This window comes from Mirounga leonina, unplaced genomic scaffold (genome assembly GCF_011800145.1).
Source record: "Mirounga leonina isolate KUSES-001 unplaced genomic scaffold, KU_Mleo_1.0 Mir_94, whole genome shotgun sequence".
Classification (NCBI taxonomy): domain Eukaryota; kingdom Metazoa; phylum Chordata; class Mammalia; order Carnivora; family Phocidae; genus Mirounga; species Mirounga leonina.
Window position 1 is genome coordinate 46649085 of NW_023270855.1, and position 26099 is coordinate 46675183.

The 26099-nt window shown below is 51.3% G+C and overlaps 3 protein-coding genes across 8 annotated transcripts in view; all 3 read left to right on the plus strand.

Annotated features, from left to right (window-relative positions):
• Positions 1 to 261: 261 nt before the first annotated feature.
• Positions 262 to 6399, plus strand: BST2 (bone marrow stromal cell antigen 2). 4 transcript variants are annotated; one of them, XM_034998522.1, is made up of 5 exons: positions 267 to 618; positions 1416 to 1491; positions 1778 to 1838; positions 2103 to 2232; positions 2845 to 3644. In XM_034998522.1, the coding sequence occupies exons 1-4, from the start codon at positions 322 to 324 to the stop codon at positions 2221 to 2223; spliced, it is 555 nt and encodes a 184-aa protein (XP_034854413.1). In that variant the 5' UTR covers positions 267 to 321; the 3' UTR covers positions 2224 to 2232; positions 2845 to 3644. The 4 variants fall into 4 exon arrangements, with proteins under 4 accessions (XP_034854411.1, XP_034854414.1, XP_034854413.1 ...); XM_034998521.1 differs by having other exon boundaries at positions 268 to 618; positions 3262 to 3644; XM_034998520.1 differs by lacking the exons at positions 2103 to 2232; positions 2845 to 3644 and adding an exon at positions 6189 to 6399 and having other exon boundaries at positions 262 to 618.
• Positions 6400 to 11351: 4952 nt separating this feature from the next.
• CCDC194 (coiled-coil domain containing 194) lies at positions 11352 to 15404 on the plus strand. Its single transcript, XM_034997195.1, has 4 exons — positions 11352 to 12285; positions 13410 to 13506; positions 13901 to 14033; positions 14589 to 15404. The coding sequence occupies exons 1-4, from the start codon at positions 11962 to 11964 to the stop codon at positions 14737 to 14739; spliced, it is 705 nt and encodes a 234-aa protein (XP_034853086.1). The 5' UTR covers positions 11352 to 11961; the 3' UTR covers positions 14740 to 15404.
• Positions 15405 to 23454: 8050 nt separating this feature from the next.
• The window catches only part of PLVAP (plasmalemma vesicle associated protein), a 12323-nt gene continuing 9678 nt past the window's right edge, over positions 23455 to 26099 (plus strand). For all 3 annotated transcript variants that reach the window (XM_034997035.1, XM_034997037.1, XM_034997036.1), the window contains exon 1: positions 23455 to 23913. In XM_034997035.1, coding sequence (XP_034852926.1) covers positions 23545 to 23913 — 369 coding nt within the window. In that variant the 5' untranslated portion in view covers positions 23455 to 23544. The remainder of the gene's footprint in view (positions 23914 to 26099) is intronic.

Below are 26099 nucleotides of genomic sequence, written 5' to 3' on the forward strand. Positions count from 1 at the left end.
CAGGAACTTGAGATGGGGTGTTTCCCGCCCCCCCACCCCCCGCAGCCCCGGCTACCCCCCTCCACCGCCAAACTGGAAAAGCTCCAGGTTTCAATTCAGCACAAACAACCCACCTTTTCCCTGAGAAATTGAAACTGAAACCTTAAACTCTTTTCTGCCTGCAGATGGCCCATTCGAGATCCTCCAGGTCAGAGGATTCTCTCCGACTTTGTCATTGGTCAGGACGGCCCTATGCTAATAAGGGGGTGGTAGCCCCAGCCACTAGAAGGTTCCAGCATCCTAACTCCCGCCCAAGCTCACCACATCCAGGGGCAGATGTAGATGGCACCTACCTTTTACCATTACTGGCCTGTGCCCACTGACAAATCAGAGTCAATGCTGCAAGATCGGCTGGGGAGGCAGAACTGGCCGGTGATCTTGGGGATCCCGTTGGTGCTGGGTCTGTTCATAGGCCTGATTGTCTTTGCTGTCAGGGCCAACAGTAAAGCCTGCAAGGATGGCCTCCTAGCAGAGCAGGAGTGTCGCAATGTCACCCGTCTCCTGGAGCTCCAGCTAACCCAAACCCGGCAAGACTTACTAGGGACCATGGACCAGGCTGCCACCTGCAACCAGATTGTGGTAAGCGACTGCAGCTCCCGGAGAGGGCCCGGCGCTTGCGTGGCCCCCACAGGTCTAGATGGAGATGGACATAGAACTTGAAACTGTCCCTGGACCCCCACAATGGGAGTTGAGTTTCCCCGCTGGGCTTTGGGGGACCGCTAAACTTTCTCAGCAGTGCTGGTGTGGGGCAGGGCCTTTAAAACGCCCCCCAGAGCACCCAAATCCCCACTAGGATGTGGGAAGAATCTCCAACCTGTTACGGGAGAGCTAGAAGTTCCTCTCTGCCCCAGTCTTGGGCAGCAGAAATCCCATCTAGGTTTTGGGATGGGGACTTCACCATGTCCTAAAGAAGGGTCAGGCTCTTGATACATCCACTCCATCCCTGGGAGACTGTGAAACTTTCACATGGGTCCTGATATGGGGGACCTTGAAACTCCCACCGACATCTAACTTGGGCTCGGAAATCCCCGTGTTCTGGGTTTGGGGAAGGACCTCTAAATCTTGGGCAATAGCCCATGAGGTCTAAGAGTTTCTCCTAGGGTTTGGGCATGGGGAGCCTCCAAATTCCCATGTGGGGGGCCTCAAATCCCCTATTTTGGGATTACATCCTTAGGTGCCCTGGGAGAGTGGGAGGTTGTGGCCATTCTTGGAGGTGGGAGACCGGGGTGCAGGGAGGTTTGGAGGGAAACCTGAAAGGGGTTTGGCCCCGGGCCCCTCTGACCATGGGGCCTGGGGAAGAGGTCCGGGACCCAGGGCAGCAGCTACCCGGCTCCGCAGGCCAGAACGCCAGTCTCTGACCCTCCCCTCTGTCCCAGGTGAACCTGTCAGCTTCCCTGGAGATGGAGAAGGCCCAAGGTCAGGAGGAGCACATCCAAAAAGAGGAGCTTCGGGGTAAGAAAGCACAAAGCCAGGGTTCCATGGAGGGGGATCCAGAGGGGTGGGTCAAGCATTGAAGGGGGGATGTCTCAGGGTTGGGATCGCCGGGGAGTGGTCAGAATCCAGTGGAGGGTGGGAAGGGAGTACCCCAGGTTTCCAAGGTGGGGTGGCATGAGGCGGGGCTGGAGGAGGTGTCAGGTCCCGGGGTAGATCCTGGCGAAGGATATGGCCGCTTGTCACGCCGTGTCCAGCCCCCCGTGTCACTGTGCTGACATGGCCCCCTGATTCTCTCCCGCCTTAGGAGAGATTGAGAAATTGAAGCAGAAGCTGCAAGACGCTTTGGAGGAGGTAGAGCGACTAAGGTCCGAGCCACAGCCCCTGACCATGCCCCTTTCACCCGTCCTACCCCAAGACCCAGGACTCCCTTTGCTTGGAAAATTCCCATTGCTCAGGGCGTAAAGTTTGAGGCCCAGCCTTGTCCCTCTGGTCACACAAGCCTTGAGTGGCCACTGCCCACTCTCCTCCCCACTGACTTGGTAGGGGAGGAGGGGAGATTCTGAGCGGCGACAAGGCCAGACCTGGTGCAGGCCCACCAGCTGCCTCAGTTGTCCCCACATCTTCCCCAGAAAAGAGAAGGAGGCCTCAAGCAAGGAAGGGGAAACCAGCTTTGGCAGCTCCTTGCAAGCACTCAGCCCCTTGATGGGCCCTGTGTACCTGCTCCTGGGCCTCATTGCTCTGCTGGCCTGAGGCCTGCCGGTAAGAGGGGGGTGGCCTGGGGTAGAAGAAAGCTGGGGACGCGAGGGAAGGAGGGAGCCCAGGATAGGCCGGGGTCTGGGGAGGTGGCCTGCCTACAGGGTAGCTGGCAGGGCACAGAGAAGGGTCTTGGGGAGGGAAAGAGGGCTCCCCAAGTGGGGAGCTGGCCTGGAGGAGGGCGGGGCCCCCTTCTGTCCCCTCCAGGCCACCCTTAGTCCCTCTTATGATGTCTCCTTAGCCCACAGCCTGGACTTTCCCCTTCAAGGCTTCCCTGACCAGACCAGTTTTGAGGGAGCCACATGGCAGCATGGTTAGGGGGAGCTGGGCGAGATAGCAGTGGGGTGGGGGACAAGAAGCAGTCTCAGGGATGGACCCCAGCAGGGGGCTTGGCCCCGGGCTGCCTTCCCCCCCCCCCCCCACCGACTCGGCCTCCCCCCAGAGCTGGGCAGGGCATAGGGTGGGGAGTACTTATTTCTTGGTATCGTGGTTTCTGGAAGCTCACTGACTTCTGAAGTCTTTGACCTCCAAAAAGTAGACGCCCCTTTTGGGGGCAAAGAAAGACCATACTCTGAAGTTCCTAGAGTGAGTGCCATTATGTCACCCCCATGCATCCAGAGCCTGTCCTGCAGCTGAGGGTGGACACCCACTGACATCCACACCCAAGCTTCCCTGCTCCAGAATGTTCCCAGGAACCCTTAGGGTTTGGGCAGCTACCATCTCCCTGCCTCCCTGGCCCTCTTCACTGGGATCATCATACAGGACTCTACCCCCTCATCAGCACTCACTGTGGGCCGAGCATTCTACTCATCTAGTCTCATCTCCCCTCCTGTCCTCACTGCATCTTCTCCTGATACCTGGTCCAATGCGGGGAAACCCAGGCTGTGGTAGGGGGGCATCCTGTCCTAGCTCCCAATCCCATCCCCCAGACTATTCGGGGCTGGGATTCAAACCTGGATCTGCAGACACACATAGGCCGGGCCCTTGTCACAGTGTTCCTCCCCACCCCGGTCCGAACTCGTATTCCTCCTGCAGTACCCAGGTCTGGGAACCCCTCCTCCAGAGAGCCTCTCTGCTTCTTCAAAATCCAGAGCTGCTGTCTCGATAGACTCTTTGTGGACTTGCACGGATCCTCCCAGGCTCCATCAACCCTTCCCCCTCTGTTATCTCCCTTTCTCCAAGTCCTTCTGGAATCCTAACAATCGTCCAGGCCACTTCCTGCCTTTGCACTGGAGCTGGGACCTTTGTGTCCGTCAGCATTGTTGAGTCTTGCGCTGCGTTGGGCTCTGCCGTGGAGGCTGCCCTGGGTGCTGCAGGATCTTGAGCAACTTCCCTGGCCTCCGCGCACTAGATGCCCATACTGTTACCCACCCCACCCCACCCCCACATTGTGACAATAAAAAAATGCCTTCAGACATTAGCAAGTCTTTCATGGGGCAGGACAGATTCACTTCCTGTGAGAACCTCTGCTCTAGAGGCCGAGGTTCCGGTTTTCCTCACTTCCGTGTCGCCAGCTTGCAGAAGGGCCCAGGAGGAGTTCATTGGGTTGCTTCAGGATGACTGAGTCATTTTGGTGAGAGCTCTCATCCTGGGGCAGGTCCTGGACTGTTCCAGGAATGTTCCTGGACTTACTCGGGGCTTCTGAGCTGCTCAGGGAATTCTGATTCCCAGAAGCAAACCCTTCTCACGTGACCTCCTGGGTCCTCCCCCCAACCTGTTCCTGAATCTGGAAAGGCAAATATTCCAGAGATGGGTTCTCATTGGAAAGGAATATGAGCTTTATTCAGGAGGCTGGCCACCTGGGGGGAAGGCCAACTCCAAGGTTTGCCTGACCCAGAGATTTTTCAAGGGGTTTAGGGCAGTTAATCAGTTAAGGGAGTGCAGTGGCCTGTGATAATTCTTAATTATGTGCAGTCTTAATGGTGCCAGCTACACACGTTATTATGGGGCTCACAGGTCGGCAAGGGATTCTGGGTCCTTGGTTCCTGGGGTGGTGCAGGAGAACCTGGTGATGTGCAGAAGTGCTCTGTTCTTGCTAGGAAAGAATGCAAGATCTATAAATATACGAAAAAAGGTTTAGTTAATCAGTCACTCGGGCTAAGGGTGCTGGCTAAAACTTAGTGCCTGCTAGACCGGTCAGAGGGGTTGAGGTGCCTTCACCTCCACCACCATCCTCAACTCCCACCCCCAACTCGGGCTACCAGAAAGTCCCAAAACAGTGCTGCCCCTATCCCCCCCCCCCGGGGCCTGGACTGTGTTTCCATGGTGATGGGGGACAGGTTTGCTCAATATGATGGATTCAACCTGTTCAGTTTCTCCTCCCAAGCCCCCATACGTGGCTGAGTAGAAACTTCTCTCCTTCCTAAAAATGCCCCTGTAGGGGTCAAGGGCCAACCACCCCAAGATGGGCCGCTTTGGCATGAAGACTATATTGAGTAAAAAAGGCAATCAAGGGGCACCTGGCTGTCTCAGTCTGTAGAGCATGAGACTCTTGATCTCAGGGTCGTGAGTTCGAGCCCCACGTTGGACATAGAGCCTACTTAAAAAAATCAAATATTCTGATTTTAAAAATACAGTAAGGGGTACCTGGGTGGCTCAATTGGTTAAACGGTTAAACGTCTGCCTTCGGCTCAGATCATGATCCTGAAGTCCTGGGATTGAGCCTGGGCTCCCCGCTCAGCAGGGAGTCTCCTTGTCCCTCTCCCTCTGCCCCTCCCCTCCACTCATGCTCTCTTTCTCAAATAAATAAATAAAATCTTTTAAAAAATTAAAAATAAAATAAATAAAATAAAATAAGCAATCAAAACCCAGCAGATTCAGGAAGAACTCTTTCCTCCCTCACAACTGCCTAAAAAGAATGTAAACAGAGGACCTGCCCCAGGATGAGAGCTCTCACCAATAGATTACTACATCATATTGTGAACTTGATATGGTAGACAGGGAGAAACCCAGCAAGGCCTATTTGATCAAAATCTTCTGTGCCCCATTCTTTCTGAGTGGCTCAGCATATACTTGTTTACTGAACATTTACTCTTTTTCATCTTCCTATGAATTGTATTCCTTCCCTTTGAAGTCCCAGACCCCTACCCCCCTCCTCTCCTTAGTTTAGAATGACATATATACCTGATTTTGCCCGTCTTTGGAAGTTCCTTGTCTGTGTGGATTCCCCATACGTATGAAATTAAATTTTATTTTCTCCTGTTAATCTGTCTTATGTTAATTTGATCCTTAGTCCGGCTAGAAGGATCTAGAAGGGGGACAGAAAATTCTTACTCCCTAACACCCCTTTTCCCTCACTAGCTGTGACCCAGCGGAGGGTTGAGAAGTCAGGTCTGAGGGGTCCTGCAGGTCTGTGGGGTTCCAGCTCCAGCAGGAACCCGGTAGTGACCAGAGGCTGCTGTGTGACCCTGCCCTGTGACTTGGCCTCTCTGGGCTCTGGTTTCTTCCTGTGGAATGGGGGCACAGGGAAGGGGAAGACACCACTCACATTTACTGCATGACTACTGTGTCCATGCGGTGGCAGTGGGAAAGAGGCTTTGCTTTTTAGGAGCTCCCCTAGTCTGATGGTGAAGGCAGCCAGGACTCAAACACATAAAAGGTAAAATTACAGAAGAGCTCAAAGAGTTAGTCAGAAGGGGCCTGGAGTTAGTGGGGGAGGGAAAGGGTTCTGGAGGAGTAGATACATGAGTCAGGGGTAGGGGTGGGAGGAGCTTATAAGAAACTGTTAGCTGGGCAAAGACAAGAGGAAAGGGTGCTCAGGTAGAGCAAAGGGCCAACACAGAGGCCCTGGGATGCGAATGTGCTTGCCAGAAGAGGAGGTCAGAAGGGATTCAACAAGGAGAAAATAAAGACATAGGGGACTTGCAAGGTGAAAGGATTCTATTCAAAGCCCCCTCCCCAGCCAAGCTTACAGACAAAAACTCACAGGCGTCTGACTTGGCCCTGACTCTCTGTTTTTCCAGGTCATGGTGCCCCTTGTTCTCAGAAAACAGACCACCACAGGGCACCTGGGTGCCTCCATGGGTTAAGCGTCTGCCTTCAGCTCAGGTCACGATCCCGGGGTCCTGGGATCGAGCCCCACATCAGGCTCCTTGCTCAGCGGGGAGCCTGCTTCTCCCTCTGCCTGCCATTCCCCCCATTTGTGCTCTCTCTCTCTGATAAATAAATAAAATCTTTGAAAAGAAAAACTAGGCCATCACAACAAAGCATATTCTTTTCTAGCAAGTTAGCAAACCACGTCCCAGATGAGCCCCTGAAAGAGCCCTCCCCCCTGCAGAAACTTGTCACCTCCTGCTCTATGGGGCCAAGCAAGTGTCAACATCCTCCTCACACAATCCTCCCCCAGGGGTGCAGCTGAGCCTGACATCTCTCTCCACGTCTGGCCCCTCTCCTCCCTTGGAAAGTGAATAAACTCTGTCCTGCTTGTGCTCCACTCTTCGCGCAATTCTTTGCCACCAGGCTCACCGGCCACCCTAACATCATCTCAAAGCTTTCTTTGAACTTGCCCATCATCCTGAGCTTCCCACTACTTGCCCTATACTCTTTCTATCTCCCCAAAGACCCCTCTCCCTCTCCCCAGGTCTCCCCACTCAGACTTCAACTCTGCTGACCGACCTCCGCCTTTCCACCCACCCGCAGGTGATCCTCCCTTGGCTCCTCCACAGCCCCCCCTCCTTCCCCTCAAGACCCTTCAGCACCCCTTCCCCGCCTTCAGCCCTTATCTGCACGTCCTCAGATCCTTCTCTGGCCCACACGCCCTCTGGCCACCCTTACCAACCTCCCAATGCTCCCAATTCCCTCTTGGCGAAGTGGCTGGAGCAGGGGGCATGGTTCGGGTTCACATTCCCTCCTGCACGCCAGATCTTTCTCTTATAAAATCTAAGGTTCGCTCTTTTTCAACCCATCCCTCCAGATTCACTAAGGAATCTGAGTATCTCACCCTTCCCTCTGATTTGTCGTGGACGGACCTATATGTTAATCTCTCCACCTGTACCATCCCAGAGGAAAGAAACAGAATTTGGCCCCAGGCAACTGAATGTGCTGATGATCTGAGCTGCAGACAGCCTGCACAACGAGCTCCCAGCAATGCGGCCGTCCCCTTGGCCGAGCCCACTTGGAATTAACCACCCCTCCTCTGGAGACAAGGTCAAACTCGACCACATGGTCCCCATCTTCTAGAAGGCGTGAAATGGGCAGCTTCTAAACAGGTCAATTAGGAAAGGTGAAGGGAGATCACCCAAAGATCAGATAAAAACCCTGCCCTTTTCCTCACTCGCCTCACTGAGATTCTTCTTTTTTTTTTTTTTTAAAGATTTTATTTATTTGACAGAGAGAGACACAGCGAGAGAGGGAACACAAGCAGGCGGAGTGGGAGAGGGAGAAGCAGGCTCCTCGCTGAGTAGGGAGCCCGATGCGGGGCTCGATGCGGGGCTCGATGCGGGGCTCGATCCCAGGACCCTGAGATCATGACCTGAGCCGAAGGCAGACACTTAACGACTGAGCCACCTGCGCGCCCCACTGAGACTCTTCAAAAACTCACCGACCTTGATCCTAACTCTCATGCAGGAAAATTGATCCTGGCTCTGCATTGTATCTCCCAGCCAGCCCCAGACATTAGGGAAAAAAAAAAAAAAAAACCTTCAAAAACTGGATAAAGCCCACAAAACCATCAATCCAAAGTACTAGACCCGGCCTTCAAGGTTTTTTAACAGCAGAGAGGAGGAAATCAAAGAGGAAAAGAGAAAAATATCAAAAAACGATCTCAGGCTTATCAGCTCCTGGCTACTGCCCTCACTGGAGCAATTCTAGAAGAGTCTTACCGTGCTGGCTTGACCCAAACATTCAACAAACCCCCTCCAGGAGCTTGTTACGCCAGTAAGCCTGGCCACTGGTCCAAACAGTGTCCCAATAAAAAAACAAAAACAAAAAAGGGCCACCCAAAACCTCTTGCCCCTCCTGTAAGCAGGTTGGCCGCTGAAGAGTGACGACCCCATCCTCAAAGTGGGGGGAGGGCATCTCCCAAAACCTGTCCTCAGGGCCCAAATAGGAGAGAGGATCAGCCATATCCCTGGTGGCTGATCTCTTGGGACTTCAGGATACGGAGTGACACACCCCAGGATCTCCCTGGATTTTCAGGACCCTCTCTTCCCTCCCCCATCTCTGTCATTGGGGTTGATGGCATTCTTTCTTCAGCTACCCAACTCTTGTCATGTGCCCTGGGAGATCAAATCTTTAGCCATCTCTTTCTTGTTCTGCCACGCTGTCCTCTCCCCCTGCCAGGACAAGACATTGTGACCAACCTAGGGACTCGCTTTCATCTGCACCCCGTACACCCCCAATCCCAATTCCTGGGACTCCTTACTGAACCTACACACCCTGCTCCCACTTCACTCTTTCCAGTTTTGACTCCAGGTCCCTCGTCCATATGGAACACCTCCAAACCAGTTAAGGCTACTCACCTCACCCCCATCACCATATACCTCAAGGATCCTACTTTTTTCCCTTCCAAACCCCAATATCCTCTCAAACCTGAGGCCTTAAGAGGCTTGCAGTCCCTCATTTCCAAATTCCTTTCCTCAAATGTATTAAAGCCTACTAACTCTCTACAATACTCCAATCCTTCCCGGCAAAAAGCCAGACGGTTCTTATAGATTAGTTCAGGATCTCAGAATTACCAATGAGGCAGTCCTCCCCAAGCCAGACACCCCCTCTCCGCCATTCCACCCTCCACCATGTACTTCAGTGTCTTAGATCTTAAAGACTCATTTTTCACTATTCCCATCTCCCCAGAATCCCAAGACCTTTTCACCTTAGCCCAACACAGTTAACTTGGACACCTCTCCCACAGGGTCTTAGGGATAGCCCCCACCTCTGTGGACCAGCTCTGGCATCAGATCTTTCCCGCCTCTCCCTTCCAAATAGTACCCCTCTCCAACCTGTGGATGACCTCCTTTTCAGCCCTGCTGGGCCCACTTCTATTTCTGACACCATCACCATCCTCACCTTCCTAAACAACAAAGGTTATAGAGTCTCCCTCTCCAAAGCCCATCTTTTTTTTTTTTTTAAAGATTTTATTTATTTATTCATGAGAGACAGAGAGAGAGGCAGAGGGAGAAGCAGTCTTCCCGCGGAGCAGGGAGCCCGATGCGGGACTCGATCCCAGGACGCTGGGATCATGACCTGAGCCCAAGGCAGACGCTTAACCATCTGAGCCACCCAGGCGCCCATCCAAAGCCCATCTTAACCAACAATCTGTCCCATACCTAGGATTTTTGCTTACACCGGGACAACTGACCATATGGCCCTGCATGGAGCCCAACTCTCGAACCTACTTCCTCTGTGGTTCACCCCCCACTTGGAAGGGGCACTGCGCCTTCGTGTACCTAGTTCCTGATCAGCACTTTCCCAACTCACCAGCCCTCACACCCCTAACACAGGGTGTAACAGGCACTCAAGTAGAAACCCAGTCTTTTTGTATCCCACCCCTGTAGAACTGAGCCAATATCTATCCTCATCCTCCTTGGCATCCTTATGGGAATTGGGTTAGGCATGGGAGGAACAGCTCATCCTATCCATACGTGGGAACCCTCTCTTTCCTTGAGTCAAAAGTAGCCGATTTGGCTTCCACACCCTAAGCAACACAGAGACAGTCTGATTCCCTGGGAGGAGCAGTTCTTCAAAATCCTCTGGTTTTAGACCCTTTGACTGCTAATGAGGGGGTTACTTGTACCTTATTGTGGAAGAATGCTGCTTCTATGTAAATGAGTCAGGTCAGGTCTTGGACAGCCCTGAGAAAATTATCAACTCAGCTAGGGACAATGAGGAACAATATAAAAACTGGGGGGGGGGGGGCTGATTGGTTCTTCTGGAAACTAGATATCTGGTCTTGGTTCTCATGGCTCATTCCATTCCTGGGACCTTTGGTGGTTATCGGATTAGCCCTTATTTGGAGGTCCATGTATTTTAAAATAAAGAATCTCCTTCATCCCGGACAGAATCTCAACCCTTGGTAGCTCTCTGAGGTCTCAGCAAACTCATGCTCAGGCCCCCTTGCCCTGCAAGCAAGATGCCACCAACATCCCCCTCACTCTCATCCCTCCTGCCTCTGGGTGCGGACAGCTCTGTGACCCTGCTCAGCGGGAAGTAGTTACAGAAGGATGACCTTCTCCCATTTTCCCAAATCAAGAATAATTTCAAATAAAGAGAGGAGGGAACGAAAGGTTTCTATTCAAAGCCCCCTCCCCAGCCTAGCTTACAGACAAAATTCACAGGTGTCTGTACTTGGCCCTGACTCTTTGTTTTTCCAGATCACGGTGCCCCTCATTCCCCAAAAATAGACCACCACGACAAAACATATTCTTCTCTCTTTTTTTTTTAAAGATTTTATTTATTTATTTGAGAGAGAGAGAATGAGAGACAGACAGCATGAGAGGGAGGAGGGTCAGAGGGAGAAGCAGACTCCCTGCTGAGCAGGGAGCCCGACGACGTGGGACTCGATCCCGGGACTCCAGGATCATGACCTGAGCCGAAGGCAGTCGCTTAACCAACTGAGCCACCCGGGCACCCCAAAACATATTCTTCTCTAGCGAGACTGCAACCCACATCCCAGATGAGCCCAGACAGAGCCCTCCCCCCCACCCCATCCCCCAGAAACTTGTCACCTCCTGCTCTACAGGGCCAAGTGTCGACCCCCTCCTCACACACCCTACCCCGTGGGCACAGCTGCAACCCTCTCACATCCTTAAAACCCCTTAAAAGGCCCAGCCTGACAGAAACTCAGGGCGACATCTCTCTTGATGTCTGCCCCCCCTCCCCCCTTGGAGAGTGATTAAACTCTGTCCTGCTTGTTGCTCTACTCTTTGCGGCCAGCCCGGAGTCACCCTAACGCAAGGGAAAGAGGAGGGGGAAGGATGAGGAGAGGGAGACAGAGGGGAAGGAGAAGAAAAGGGGAGACACAGGGAGAAGGAAGAGGTGGAAGAAGGGGAAAAGGAAATGGAGGAGGGCCCTGAGGAGATGAAAAGAAGAGGAGGAGGAGGAGGAAGGGAAGGTGGAGGAGGAGGGAGAGGAGGGGAGGACGAGAGGAGGAAAAGGAGGGGGAGGAGGGGGAGAACGAGAGGAGGAAGAGGAGGGGGAGGAGGGGGAGATTCGCTTCTGAGAGGAAGGGACATCGCTAGTCGTAGACCGACCTGGATCTGATTCGCGATGTAAGTTCGCCCCCTGGCGGCCTCGTGGAGATCGGGCAGGGAGATGGGACCGCTCCCCTCGGGGCGTCTGCCCCCTGACCCTCTCAGCCAGTCACAGAAAGCCTGGCAGCCTGAACCAGGCCAACCTCAGTCGGTCGGGTAGCCTCCCATCTTTTAGCCTCAGTTTTTCCATGAACAGAATGGGGAGCCTTGCCGAGTACCCCCAGTGCAGATGGGTACCTTGGGAGGATGTGCTCACATGGTTCCCACTCGGTCCTGTGGGGCAGGAGCTAGGGCCATCCCCCCTTCACAGTGGGGGAGACTCTGAGGCTCGGAGGACAGCACACGGGGTGCAGAGGCAGGACCGGAACCCAGGACCCCCAATCCTGTCCTGGGCTCCGGTAGCCTAGGCTGGCCCTTGGCCAGGGTCCAGCCCCTCCCAACGGACTCGGGAAGCCACGGCCGGGAGGGGCGGAACCGTGGGTGTCCCTGGCGCCCCAAGGTGCCAATTAAATGCTCGTGGCTGTCTGGGACCAGAGCTGTGGACAGCGGCATGGCCGAGCTGGGGCCAGAGCCGGGCCGCGCGTGGCGGGTGCTGGCCCTGTGCGGGGCGGCGGTGTTCCTGGCGGCCGCGGCAGCCGGGGCGGCCCTGCTGGCCTGGAATCTGGCCTCCTCGACCTCCCGGGGACCTCGCTGCCCACAGCCAGGGGCCAACGCCACGGCGCCCCCCATGGACCTGGTGCCTGAGCTCGAGGAACTGCGGCGACGGCTGGCAGAGGCGACCCAGCACGAGGAGGCTCTGGCCAGACAGCTGGACCAGGCCAACCGAGTCGGTCGGGAGCTGGAGGAGGCACTGAGGGCCTGTCAGGGCCGCCAGGTAGGTGGTCAGGGTGGTGGGCTGGGGAATCCAGAATTGGGAGAGGACATGCACACACATCCCCACGGTGGCCCACCTGTGCACTGGTTTCCCTAATTCTTTAACTGAGGGGAGCAAATGAGAATAGCACCATAGTCCCTTCCATGCAGATGGGTACTTTGGGAGTCCCTAGCTCCCCCTGGAGTCTACCTTCTGAGGAAGAAGGCCCCCAAGGTTCTCTGCTATCTGCCTAATAGCTGGTGAGGGCTAGGGAAGCCCCAAGCCCCTGAGCCCAGCTGGGGAGCCCCTGTGCTAGCCCTCCCCCTGGGTGCCCACTCAACCTCCCCCAGCCAGCTCCAGCAGCCCTATTTCGAGAGAGGCACATTCATGTCACCTGTAATTAGGAAGCTAAAGTTGGCCTCTTGGGGGAGGTACTGGCCAGGTCCTCCCTTTTCCTCTGGCCACCCCTTCAAACTCTTTCTTAACCCTTCCCAGCCCTGGGCCTTGCAAAACAACCATCCTCAAAGTCCCAATCTTCCATTTACTAACTATTCTGTATCTCTGTGTACGAAGCCCAGCAGGGGTTGAGCGGTGTGTGAATTTTAGAAATCAAAACAGACCTCTACCCTTTACCTGCCTGCCTAAGAGAAGGGCCTGAGGCCACTGAGGTTAAGAGGAGCCTGTTCTGGGTTCAAATTCTGACTCCACCACTCAGTGGGAGATGTTCTGAGGAAGCCAGGCCAGTTGTTTTGAAGAATGTCACCCGTAGCTGAGGGAGCATACTCCAGAAACCCAATCATTGTCAACCACCAAATTGGCCTGTATTGGTTTAAAACCCTAGTCGGGGAGTCTAGAAGAAGCTGGAATTGGAACCGGAGTCTGACCGCAGAGCTAAACCGTCTCCACATCCGGTGGCTTGGGGTGGGGGGCGGTAGACCTGGATAGAGCAACGGTCACCGCTCCGTGCGGCAGGCCACTTCTGTGTTTTCTAACCACAGGACTCCCAAAGGACATTCCAAATAAAGCTCAGGGAACGCGGTGACCAGTGTCTGTTCAGTCTGCCCCAGAAAGAGGGGAGACTTCACTTCTGGTCTCCCCGACCCCTCCCACCCCCCTACCCTCCTCACTTCCCCTCCACTACTCAGAGCCGGCTTCAGACCCAACTGATGACCCTGAAGACTGAGATTGAAGAGGCCAAGGCACAGGGGACCCAGATGGGGGCTGAGAACGGGGCGCTCACAGGTGTGTTGGGGCGCAAGGCGTGGCCAGGGATAGGGGTGGGAGGAGCCTAAAAGGTTCCTGGTTACGCAAACGGCAAGCACAGGTGCAAACGTAAAGAACACGCAAATAAACGCGAAAAGTTATGAAAGAAATGCACATAACACTCAAAGGCCACGCAAATGTCACAAAAACAACGCAAATACAACAAAATATGCAAACGCCACGTACACGACTCCCGAAAGCAATACAAACCTATAAAAAGCTCTGCAAATGACACGTAAAGGTCATGCAAACAGCACACAATTTAATTCAAAAAAGCAAAGCTGCAAATAGTATGCAGACGGTAAACTCGAACGCCTGCATTAGCGGGGAGGGAGAGAGGTCTCGGAGCTGACCCCGCTCCCTGCGCCCGCAGAAGCCCTGGCGCGCTGGGAGGCGGCGGCCACGAAATCTGCGCGGAGGTTGGACGAGGCACAGCAGCGCGCACGCGCGGCCGAGGCCGAAGCCGAAGCTTGCGCAGCCAGGGAGGCGGTGCTGCGCGAACGCGCGTGAGTGAGGGGCGGGGCCCGGGGCGGTGGACGGGCGCGGTGCGTGGCCAATAGCTGCGCAAGACTTCGTTCTTTCGGCCAATCATCACATGGAGGGCGAAGAAGGAGGGGAAGGGTCCCTGGGGATGGAGAAGGGGTGTGGCCATGTGGGAGGGGCCTTGGAGAGTTGAGTGATGGGAGAGTCGAAGAGGGGATCCTAGAGTTGGAACCTAGGGGTGGTGAAGGATGTAATCTCTCTGGAGGTGAGAATCTCCACTTTGGGGCCGGCACTCTGGAGGCATTTGTCCCTGGGGTCGGGCTTACATGGAGGGCCTTTGGGAAGGGCGAGGATAGGAAGAAAATGATGTAAGGAAAAGGTATTGAGAGGACGGGAGCGAGGAGGTGGAGCTCCTGGAAAAGGAGCTGGGAGTCCCTGGGGAGGAGTCCCAGGAATGGCTGGGGGTGGAGAAAGGATAGGGAATCCTGGGGAGTGGAGTTCTCAGGAAAGATGGAAGAGTACTGGGGGGAGGGGGACAGGGGTCCAGGTGCTGATGGGCTTCTCCCCACTTCTGTCAGTAAAGCCCTGGAAGCCGAGATGGGCCCCCAGCGCAGAGTGCCGCAACCCCGATCCCGCTCCGTGTCCCGACCCCGACCCAGCCCCCGTTCGCGCTCTCGCCCAGGACCCTCTGGGGGCTGCCGGAGGCCGGCGCGGCGCGCACGAGGGTGAGTCAGACCCCAGGAAGATGAGGGCTCTGAGGCCAGGAGGGCACGCACTGTGGCTGGAACATGTATAGAGGTGCCCACGCTGGATGAGATGCCCCGTCGACACCCATCAACGCTCAGCTTTAGACCCAAGAACCACAGAACGGAAACTACAGGAAGGAGACTCGACCCTCTCTCCCCAACAATCTAGTGCTTATTTCACAGATGGGGAAACTGAGGCCCATTTGATAACACAATGAGATAGTGTTTTGGGACTTAAGTCCCTTCTAATGACAGTGTTGCTTCATCCCACAGACATGAAGACTTACGGTCCAGCCCTAGCTCAAGAGTGACCTGGAAGGGTCAATTCTCCTCTCTGGGCCCCAGTTTACCTTGTCTGTAAATTGAGTGGAATCATGTTTAGTGAGCCAGCCTATCAACTGACTGAGATGTCACAATGGGAAAACTACAGACCCCTCTTCCTATGAGGAGGGTATGAAACTCCCAAATGGAATTTTAGCAAAAGGAATTAAGCAACACATTTCTTAAATACATCACAACAAAGAGGACTTATGCCTGAGATGCAGGGATGGTTCAATATTCACAAATCTGCTAATAAAATTCACCATACTAATGGATCAAATGAGAAAAGTTCTGAAAAGGCCATCAAAATGAGTGCCAAGGTGAGGATAACCACTGTCAAGTATTTAATATTGTTCTGGAGGTACTAGCCAATGCACTTAGACAAGGAAAAGAAAGAAGAGGTGTGAATATTAGAAAAGCAGTAGGGAATTTATAGTTTGAATCATATGTAAGCACTGTTTATATAGGTAAACAATAACAGAAATATCAACAATTTCATATGGCTCAATTTCACATTCATTTTGTCTTTTACCTTATATTTGACATAACTTCAGACTTACAGGAAAGTTGGAAGATTAGTACAAAGAATTCCTGAATACTCTTCCCCCAGATTCCACAAATGTTACCACCTTTGCTTTATTCTCTCTCTCTCTCTCTGAACCTTTTATGAAAATTTGCAGAAATGATGTCTTGTTACCCATAACACCTGAGTATGCATTTCCTATAAAAACAAGGACATTCTCCCACATAATCACAGTAAATTACGAACATCAGAAAGTGGACATTGATTGATAAAACACTATTATCTAATCTACAGACTTTAATCAGACTTTGCCAACTGTTCTAATAATGTCTTTTATAACAAAAGAATATCCTGGCTCACACATTGTATTTGTCAAGTCTTTCATCTCTTTTAATCTGGAACATTTCTCAGTCTGACTTTGCCTTTCATAACAATGGCATTTTTTTAGAGGCCTGAGGCAATCATTTTTTGGAGTTCAAGTCTGGGTTTGTGTGTTATTTCTGTAAGATTAGTTTCAGGTTGGCATTTTGGGCAGGAAAGCCTCAGAAGCAACTCAACCTAATATTATTATCTCCTGGCAGTATGATTTTATATATAGAAAACCCAAGAGAATTAACTGAAACTTTCCTAGATTTATTTCATATAGGTGTTTATACCCAGGAATAAATTAATTTCCTTATTACATAAAGAGCTCTTATAAATTAATTTTTCAAAAACAGCTCAGTAGAAAAAATGGGCAAAGAATATAGACAGTCAATTAATAGAAATGTAAGGGGAAAAAAGTGCCCAACCTCACGCCTCAAAAAGAAATGCAAATTGAAACAATGTGGTACCACTTTGTGCCCATGAGTCTGGCAAAGATAAAAACAAACAAAAAAATCACAAAGTACCCTATGCTGGCACTGCTGTGGAGAAACAAATAATCCCACAGGGTGCTGGTGAGACTGCTCATTGGTACAGCCACTTGGAAGGGCAATTTTCTAGAACCTCTCAAAATTGAAAGTGCATGTATCCTTTGATCCATCAATTCCCCTTCTAGAAATTTTTCTATAACCATATTTACATGTGTACAAAATGATGGACCAGGGACTCCTGGCTGGCTCAGTCCGTAGAGCATGCAACTCTTGATCTGAAGGTGGCAAGTTCAAGATCCACGTGGGGGGCAGAGCCCACTTAAAACTAAATAAATAGGGGCATGTGGGTGGCTCAGTCAGTTAAGAGTCAAACTCTTGGTTTCAACTGAGGTCATGATCTCAGTGTCATGAGATTGAGCCCTGTGTGGAGCTCTGCACTCAGCAGAGTCTGCTTGTGCCTTTCTGCTCCTCCCCCTGCTCTCTCTCTAAAATAAATAAATAAAATTGTAAAAAAAAAAAAAAAAAAGATGGGGTGCCTGGGTGGCTCAGTTGGTTAAGCATCTGCTTTCACCTCAGGTCATGATCTCAGGGTCCTGGGATCAAGCCTCGCATTGGGCTCCCTGCTCAGTGGGGAGCCTGCTTCTCCCTCTCCCTCTGCTGCTCCCCCTGCTTGTGCTTTCTCTTGCTCTCTGTCAAATAAATAAATAAAATCTTAAAAAATAAAAAAAAGAAACAAAACAAAATAATGGACCGAATGCAATGCAGAACCCTGGGTTGGATCCTGGAACAGAAAAACACTTAGTGAGAAGATCACATAAAGTCCAGAGTATAATTAATTTCATGTACTACAGTTAGTTTCTTAGTTTTGACAAGTGAGCCACAGTGTAAAAGAGCTTAACCATGGAAGAAGTTGGAGGAGGGCTATTCAGGGACTCTGGACTATCTCTGCAACTTTTCTGTAAATCTACAATTATTCCAAAATAAAAAGTTTACTTCTAAAAAAGAGGCAAAGGGTAAGGGGAGGGGAGAGAATGAGGACATTTATTATCACATCTTGATAATTACAAAAAATTGGAAACCACCTCAATGTCCTCCACTTGGGGACTGTTTCAGTGAGTGTCCATCTGTCCCTACGGTGGAAATTCCCATACGACTGTTAAAGGAGCCAAAGCAAATTCCTCTGAGAACATTAATGTAAAAAACAGGAAAGTGATAATTTGTGTGCATTTTCCAAAATGCAGGGATGGAAGAGACTTTTACCCAAATGTCTCTGAAGGAAATACTGGTCACAGCTGTGGCCTCTAGGGCAAGAACTAGGGGGCTGAGAGTGGGGAGGGGGGGTGCCGTTTCATGTTTGTATACCTTTTTGTAAAGTTTGCATTTAAAATCATGCACATGGGGGCGCCTGGGTGGCTCAGTCGTTAAGTGTCTGCCTTCGGCTCAGGTCATGATCCCAGCGTCCTGGGATCAAGCCCCGCATCGGGCTCCCTGCTCCGTGGGAAGCCTGCTTCTCCCTCTCCCTCTCCCTCTGCTTGTGTTCCTTCTCTCTCTGTCTCTCTGTCAAATAAATAAAAATTTAAAAATCTTTTAAAAAAATAAAATAAAATCATGCACATGTATTACCTTTAATTAAAATTTGTTTCTAAAAATTCCTAAGAAGCTGGTATTTGAGGGGGTGGAAACCCTTGGAACTCTTTCCCCCACCTCATCCAGTCCTGTTCATCATCCCCACTACCACCCCCGGGCTTGGAGGTACCAGATCAGGGCCTTTACCTGGGAGGACCTGAAGGGGGAACTGGAAGGCCAACTCCCAAGGAGGAAGTGAGGCTGAGGGGAGGAAGGTCTAACCGCTTAGTTCTGCTGACAGCCACCAGGGGTCGCCCCAACTTGCCCACCCCGTTGCCTCCGGCTAAGCGCTCACTCAGAGCTGGAGAGGTTAAGGGTGCGTCCGGAACCTCCCCCCACCCCCACCCCCAACTGTGGCATCAATCCAGAAGTGGGCAGGAAGTGGCTTCTCCTTCTGGAGTCAGCCAGAGCTGGAGACCAGGAGACTGACCTTGCTTTGTCTGACTTAAGACCCCTTCCCTGTGCGGCTGTGGGATCTAAGGGTACAAGGGCTGGGCTCAGGGTTGTAAATGGGACCTAAAACATATCATTATTATCCATGTACTCTGGTGGCTTCATCTTGGGCACACCACTGGACCCCTGAAAATCAGTTTCGGGGTTGGAGGGAAATAAGGAGCCAAGGCAGGTGTGTGAGCAGGAAGGGCACAGTTAGATCTGGTGTCAGAAAGAATTGGGAAGAAAGAGAGGGCACAGACTGAGGGCTTTGATCCCCCAGGGAGAGCATTGGACAGGTAGTAGGTGAGGATTGAGAGTGACCTACGGAGAACAAGCCCAGGCGCCCCACCCCCTCACCCCCCACCCTCCCCAGCCTCCCGTTTGCTCTGAGGCTCCCTCAGCTGCCCAGGGAAGTAAATAGCATTCCTTGGTGGGACGGCCTCCTGGACCGCACCTGCTCCCACCTCACAGGGCCAGCCTTTGGCCTGCCCTTATTCTGTTCTGCCTCCCACTCTCTATTACTCAAAGTCTCGTCTCTCTTTGTCACCACCCCTATCCCCAGCATACCCTCCTAGGTCCCTACCCTGGTTTCCCCTATCCTTGTCACCCTGGAGCCCCCATCCCATGGTTGCGGTGACAGTAGGAGGGACAGAAACGGGAAGTGTGGTGCAGCTGTAGACAGAGAGCACCTGGGACAGCGGCAGCCTGACCCTGCCAGGGCCCCCTATCCCAAGTAAGAAAGTGGTTTGCCTTTTAACAGGCAGCATCACGGAGGCCCAGAGAGGACAGACTGTTCCTCTCCAATAGGCTCTCTTTGCTTCCTCTGTCACCTCCCAAAACTCAAAACATAATTTCATTTTAATTTAACCTAAGTGGAGGGTTTTTTGGACTTCACTGAAATTTTTCTTCACCAGAAATATTACTTCCTTAAGGACCTTCCTAAAGTTCTGTGAGAGTTATTTTTTGTTTGTTTGTTTTCTTTTTAAGATTTTATTTATTTGGGGCGCCTGGGTGGCTCAGTCGGTTAAGCAGCTGCCTTCAGCTCAGGTCATGATCCTGAGCTTCACTTTGGGCTCCCTGCTCAGCAGGGAGTCTGCTTCTCCCTCTCCCTCGGCCCCTCCCTCCCTGCCCTGATTGTGCTCTCTTTCTCTCGCTCACTCAAATGGATAAATAAAATCTTTAAAAATAAAAAAAAAAGTTTAAAGATTTTATTTATTTATTTTAGATAGAGAGCACAAATGGGCGGGGGGGGGGGCGGGCAGGGAGGAGGAGCAGAGGGAGAAGTAGGCTCTCTGCTCAGCAGGGAGCCCAAAGCAACGCAAGGCTCAATCCCAGGACCCTGAGATCATGACCTGAGCCAAAAGCTTAAGTGGACTGAGGCACCCAGGTGCCCCTCTGCGAGAGTTTTAAAAATCTTGTGTCTCCTTGAGAATTTCAGTGTCAGTTTTAGGTAGTGACACAAAGTTGACTTTCTCATAACACTTTCCACTTTCTCATAACACAAAACCAAATTGATTGTTTTTAATTTAGAAGACAAACAAACAAAAGTTTAAAATCAAAGCCTGATTTTGTGATGACCCTCCAAGGGAATTCAGAGGAGTTCATGTGCAAAATTTCCTGTGACCATGATAAATTGTTTTCAGGAAAAAACCAAATGCTCACATCAGGACCAATGCATTTGACCTCATGCGAATCCAAAGACTTGTCATTCACTTCCTCCCTTGGGGATTTTCTGGCCAGGGACACAGGCAAAATGTGTTCAGAAAGTCTGTTTTTAGAGATTTTAGACACCGCTGTCAGGACTGTCAATGGAAACCACCTCTGGGGGACAAATTGGTGACTAGCTGTCAAAATATAAGCTGTAACTGCTTTGAGACCCAACAGTTTCATTTGTGGGGATTTAATGTCAACTCTTATTTTGTTTCGTGAAACAAAAAATTTAGAAACAGTCTAAATGCCCATTGATAATTATTGTGGTAACGTATGTGGTGAAAACCTAAGCATCAGGCAAAAGGAATCAACAAATCTTAAAGACATAATGTTAAGCAAAAAGACAAAGTTTCATCATTACTTTTTCCATTTTAAAAAATCCAGCTAATAAACTATTCAAAAAAGAAACATTGCAAATCAAAGATAATGAGATCAAATTACCAAAAAGAGATAGAATGTTGTTTTTGAGCTTGATACAAACAACATGAGTGTGTATATTTAAAACTCTGCTTCTAGGGCACCTGGGTGGCTCAGTCCTTTAAGTGTCTGACTCTTGATTTCGGCTCAGGTCATGATCTCAGGGTCATGAGATTGAGCCCCACATGTAGAACCTGCTTAAGATTCTCTCTCTCCTTCTCCCTCTGCCCCTCCACCCTCCGACCCCTGCTCATGCAAATGAGCTCTCTCTCTCTCAAATTAATTAATTAAGTAGTTAATTAAAAAATAAGGGGCACCTGGGTGGCCCAGTCATTTAAGCTTCTGCCTTCCACTCAGGTCATGAATCTGAGGTCCTGGGATTGAGCCCCACGTTGGGCTCCCTGCTCAGCAGGGATTCTGCTTCTCCCTCTACCCCTTCTCCCACTCCTTCTCACTCTCTCTCTCTCTCTCTCTGAAATAAATAAAATCTTTAAAAATTTTAATTAAAAATAAAAAAATAGGGGCACCCAGGTGGCTCAGTCAGTTGAGCATCTGCCTTCAGCTCAGGCCATGAGCTCACACACTGGGCTCCCTACTCAGCAGGGAGTCTGCTTCTCCCTCTGCCTCTGTGTGCTCTCGCTCTCAAATAAATAAATAAATAAATCTCTTAAAAATAAATAATAAAAAAAATTAAACTGTTTCTTACACTGTGACAATTACTCAAAATTGTACTATCAGATCTAGAGTGGCTTTTTAATTTTCTGGGAATTTATGGTTGCCTTTCTTTTTCCTTGACAACAGATGTCATGTTCATATATGCATATATGCAACACTTTCAGTATATCATGATAGATATTAAGTATATACCAAGACTGTCACACCTACTGGTGTTGGCCCAGGCACTGCCCCCATGTCTGTGCATGTCCACTGGACCCATCTTACCTAGGCTGTACCCCCATCGTGCTCTTTTCCACCCAGTGCTCCCACAGGCCCCAAGCACACTACTTGGAGGCAGTGTCCGTCCCCTGCATATCAATTTCTCATCCTGGCATCAGAGGCTATACATGATCCAGCCTCTCTTGCCTTAAAAAAAAAAAATACCCCCATTTACTAAGGCTGAGTGTGTGCCAGACACTGGGACAAGTGTTTCACAACTGGCTATGTTGCCTCCACTTTCGACAGAAGAAAACTGAGGCTTAAGGAAGGAAAATCGCTTGTCTGAGGTCACACAGTGGTAGGTGGCACAGCCAGAACTTAACTCCAGAGCCTAAGTTGAAACCATGTATTCATTCTGCCTACATGGCCCCCATTAACAAAGATGGAAGATGTCCTCCTCCCACCCTGCTCAGGGGACTCTGGGTGGGCCTGGCCAACCTAGAGAAATCGCTGGTTGGGCACCACTTGCAGCCCCCAACCCTCCTCCCCCCAACAGGCCTCTGGGAAGGGTCCGGAATCAGGAACCACCGGGTAGCTGCAAAGGCCAAAGGTCAGACAGGGGTTTCCTGCCTACCCCTGGGAACTTCCTCCGTCCCAACCCAACTTCTGCTTCTGTGATGAACACCCCCCTGGAGATACCCCTCCCCACTGTCAACTACCCCCCACTCCATTACCCTGGCTGATGGGGGGATGGGTCCCCATGCAGCAGCCTTCACCCTGCTGTGCCCCCCACGAGCAGTGTACAGTATTGGTGTTCTTGTCCAGCATCCTTCCCATCCACTGGCCCCTTTCCCCTCAGCTTCCATCCCTCCCTCCTACCAGCCTTCAGCCCATGGAGCTAGGGGTTGTGTCCCACTCTGTCTCCCTGAGACTAAGGGTCCCTTATGGCCAGGTCTAAGACTGACACCTCATCCAGCATGGAGGGTTTTCCTAGAGCTCCTGGTTCTGGGGGGATGGGCAGGAGGGCCCGCCCAGAATCCTTTGCTCCTTGGTCCCCAAATCCCCTTCATGCCCACCCCGGGGGTGACCGACAGTGAAGCTCAATCCCCACCTATCTGGCACTTCCCATTCACCACTTCACGGAGCCCCAAAATAACACTTCCAGCAGGAAATGATAGTAATAACAAAACAGCAAACCCTTTCTTACAGCCCCCCTCCCTGGCCCTGTCACCGGAACACCACAGGGATACCCATCTCATAGAAGGGGAAACTGAGAACAGACAGGAGAAGCCCCTCGCTTGAGCTCGCTTGGGTCGAGCCTGCTCTGCCAGCTCCAAGTTCACTGCTGCGTATGCTGCTCCCGGAGCACTTAAGCAGCGCCTGCGTGAGCAGGGCAGCGGGCGGGCTGACAGCTCAGGGAGCCTGGGCCACTGCCATCCATGCGTCAGCCCTCTGTGAAGCCCTGATGAGCACCTACTGTGTGCCTGGCTCTGGGCCAAGCACTCTGCCTGATTTAGCTCACGAGGCGGACACATCCATAGCTAGTCCACCAGGAGGGAAGCCCCGCTCTGTGAACTCACAGCGTGAGACCCGGCACGGTCCCTTTGCCTCCCTGTGCCTCAGTTTCCTCCTCCGCACGACAGGGGCCAATGACAGGATAGTATGCAGCCAGTGGTTGAGAATAGCGCTTGGCACGGAGCAAGGGCAGGTGAGGAAACTGAGGCTCCGAGTGGCCGAAGAAGCCGCAGTCACCCAGCTGGGTGGGGCCCCACCCAGTGAATATCAGAAACCCAGCAGTGCCGCGGTCCCTCCCTTCATAGCCAAGGTGGGAGTATTGTGATAACCCACAGCCCCCATTTCCTCCCGGTCAGGAAGGAGCCAGGCAGAGGAAGTATTAAGAGGAGTAATATAAACCCCCCCCCCCCCCCCCGCCCCTGCTCCGTGGCAGGGTGAGCAGAAGGGACTGCAGCCGCCACCCAGAGCAGGCCGACCAGCTGAGCAGGGCTGCGGGCCCCCCGGGGCAGAGATGGGCCTGGCAATGGAGCACGGGGGTGCCTACTCGCGGGCAGGGGGCAGCCCGAGGGGCTGCTGGTACTACCTGCGCTACTTTTTCCTCTTTGTGTCGCTCATCCAGTTCCTCATCATCCTGGGCCTTGTCCTCTTCATGGTCTACGGCAACGTGCACGTGAGCACAGAGTCCAACCTGCAGGCCACCGAGCGCCGGGCCGAGGGCCTGTACAGCCAGGTCGTGGGGCTCACGGCCTCCCAGGCCAACCTGTCCAAGGAGCTCAACCTCACCTCCCGCGCCAAGGACACCATCATGCAGTTGCTGCTGAGTACCCGCCGTGACCTGGACCGGATCAATGCCAGCTTCCGCCAGTGCCAGGCTGACCGGGTAAGGCCTCGGGCCAGACGCTCACCCTGGGCACTCTGGGCAGGTCCCCTCACCAACCTGAGCTCCAGTCCTCTTGCCTGGGAGCCAGAGACAGTCGTAGACTCTCTATTTCATGTGAGGAGCCCATGTGGTTAAGCAATGCCTAGTTTGTTGGTACAAGTATATCCCATACGATATTGGGGATACGCTTATCCTAAAAGAATGTATTCACTATCTATCCGGAACTTAAGTTTAACTGGGCATCCTGGCTGTGGATTGGCAGCACCCCTGGGCCCATGACTTAATATGTATAAAGCACTCAGAATGTGCCAGCACATACCAGCTATGAATAAGAACTAGCTAAACAGAAACTCAGCGCCTTTGGTTCTTACTCTATGAACAGCTCCCATTTGCCTTATGCTGGGTGTCTGCTTTAGAAATATCTCATCATTGAATCCCTTGAGGTAAGGAGAAGCTCCAAACCCTTTTGTGGATGGGGAAGTGAAAGCCTGAGTTGGGGGAGGCAACTTTCTCCTGGGGGACAGAGACAGGCATCCCCAGGGAAGAGTCCCCGCGGCACACATGGGCATCTAGTGGAGACAGCCACCCATTTGCTCCCCCAGCTCATGTCATACTCACTCAGCAAGACAATCTCCCATGTTCTCACATGTGTGCTTCCTCTGGGAAGGCCTCACTGCTGGGACCGCATTCCTCGGGCCTCAGCAGGAGGTGAGAGATGGGAGATGCTCCCCCTGTTTGTGCTCTCTCTCGCTCTCTCTCTCTGCCAAATAAATAAATAAAATCTTTAAAAGAAATGCAGCTTTATGGAGATATAATTCATATGCTCTACAGCTCACCCAATTAAAAGTGTACAGTTCAATAATTTTTAGCACCTTCACAGAGTTGTGCAATCATCACAATTGATTTTAGAGCATTTCATCACTCTAGAAAAGAAACCCCAACCCCATGAGCAGTCACTCTCCCTATCCCCCCCATCCCCCAGCCCCTGGCAACCACTGCTTTCTGTCTCTATGAATTTGCCTGTTCTAGACGTTTCATATAAGTGGGATCCTGCAACAGGTGTCCTTTTGTGTCTGGCTTCTATCATTCAGCATGATGTTTTGAAGGTTCACCCTTGTTGTAACGTGTCAGGGGTCTGTTCCTTTTTATGGCCGAGTAATATTCCATTCTGTGGATGGACCTCATTTTGTCCATTCACCCGTGGATGGACCCTTGGGTTGTTTCCACCTTTTGGTGATTGTGACTAGGGCTGCTATAAACATGCATGTAAAAGTTTTTGTGTGAACCTATGCTTCAGTTTCTCTCGTCTATACCCAAGAGTGGAATTGCTGGGTCACATGGTAATTCTATGTGTGACATTTTGAGAAACTGCCAGACTGTTTTCCAAAGTGGCTGCCCCATTTTATATTCCTACCAGTACTGTCTGGAACTTCTCATTTCTCTACTTCCTCACCAATGCTTGTTACTCTCTGCTCTTGTTTTCCATTTCATTTATAACCATCCTAATGTTCGGAAGGTGGTATCTCCCGGTGGTTTTAATTTGCATTTCCCTGATGAGTAATGATGGTGAATATTTTTTGATGTGTTTGTTGACTGTGTGTATATCTTCTTTGAAGAAATGTTTCAGATGCTTTGCCCTTTTTTCAATTAAGTTATCTTTTTATTATTGATCCATAAGAGTTTACTTTTATATATTCTGGATACTAGTCCTATCATCAGATACATTCTTTGCAAATATTTTCTCCCATCTATGGGTTGTTTTTTCCCTGCCTCTATTTTTTTTGTAATTGAAATATAGTTGACACACTGACTCACATCAGTTTCAGTTGTACGACATAGTGATTCAACAGTCTTTTCCCTTCCTAGAATCCTTTAAAGCACAAAAGTTTTTAATTTATCTGTTTTTCTCTTTGTGCTTTTGGTATCACATCTAAGAAACCATTGCCGGGAGGGGTGGCACCTGCTCAGCGGGGAGTCTTCTTCTCCCTCTCCCTCTGCCCCTTCCCACTGCTCTGTGCTCTCTCTCTCTCTCTCCCAAATAAGTGAATAAAATCTTAAAAAAGAAAAAGAAAGAAAGAAAAAGAAAGAAAGAAAGAAAGAGAAAGAAAAAGAAAAAGGAAGGAAGGAAGAAAGAAAAAGAAAGAAAGAAAGAAAGAAAGAAAGAAAGAAAGAAAGAAAGAAAGAAA

Excerpts from the sequence above, each read along its gene's own strand:
- BST2 (XM_034998520.1), top strand. The coding sequence starts at position 322 with ATGGCACCTACCTTTTACCATTACTGGCCTGTGCCCACTGACAAATCA. Across the intron at positions 619-1,415 it reads CCACCTGCAACCAGATTGTG|GTGAACCTGTCAGCTTCCCT; the intron begins GTAAGCGACTGC and ends CCTCTGTCCCAG. Across the intron at positions 1,492-1,777 it reads CCAAAAAGAGGAGCTTCGGG|GAGAGATTGAGAAATTGAAG; the intron begins GTAAGAAAGCAC and ends CTCCCGCCTTAG.
- CCDC194 (XM_034997195.1), top strand. The coding sequence starts at position 11,962 with ATGGCCGAGCTGGGGCCAGAGCCGGGCCGCGCGTGGCGGGTGCTGGCC. Across the intron at positions 12,286-13,409 it reads GGGCCTGTCAGGGCCGCCAG|AGCCGGCTTCAGACCCAACT; the intron begins GTAGGTGGTCAG and ends TCCACTACTCAG. Across the intron at positions 13,507-13,900 it reads TGAGAACGGGGCGCTCACAG|AAGCCCTGGCGCGCTGGGAG; the intron begins GTGTGTTGGGGC and ends CTGCGCCCGCAG.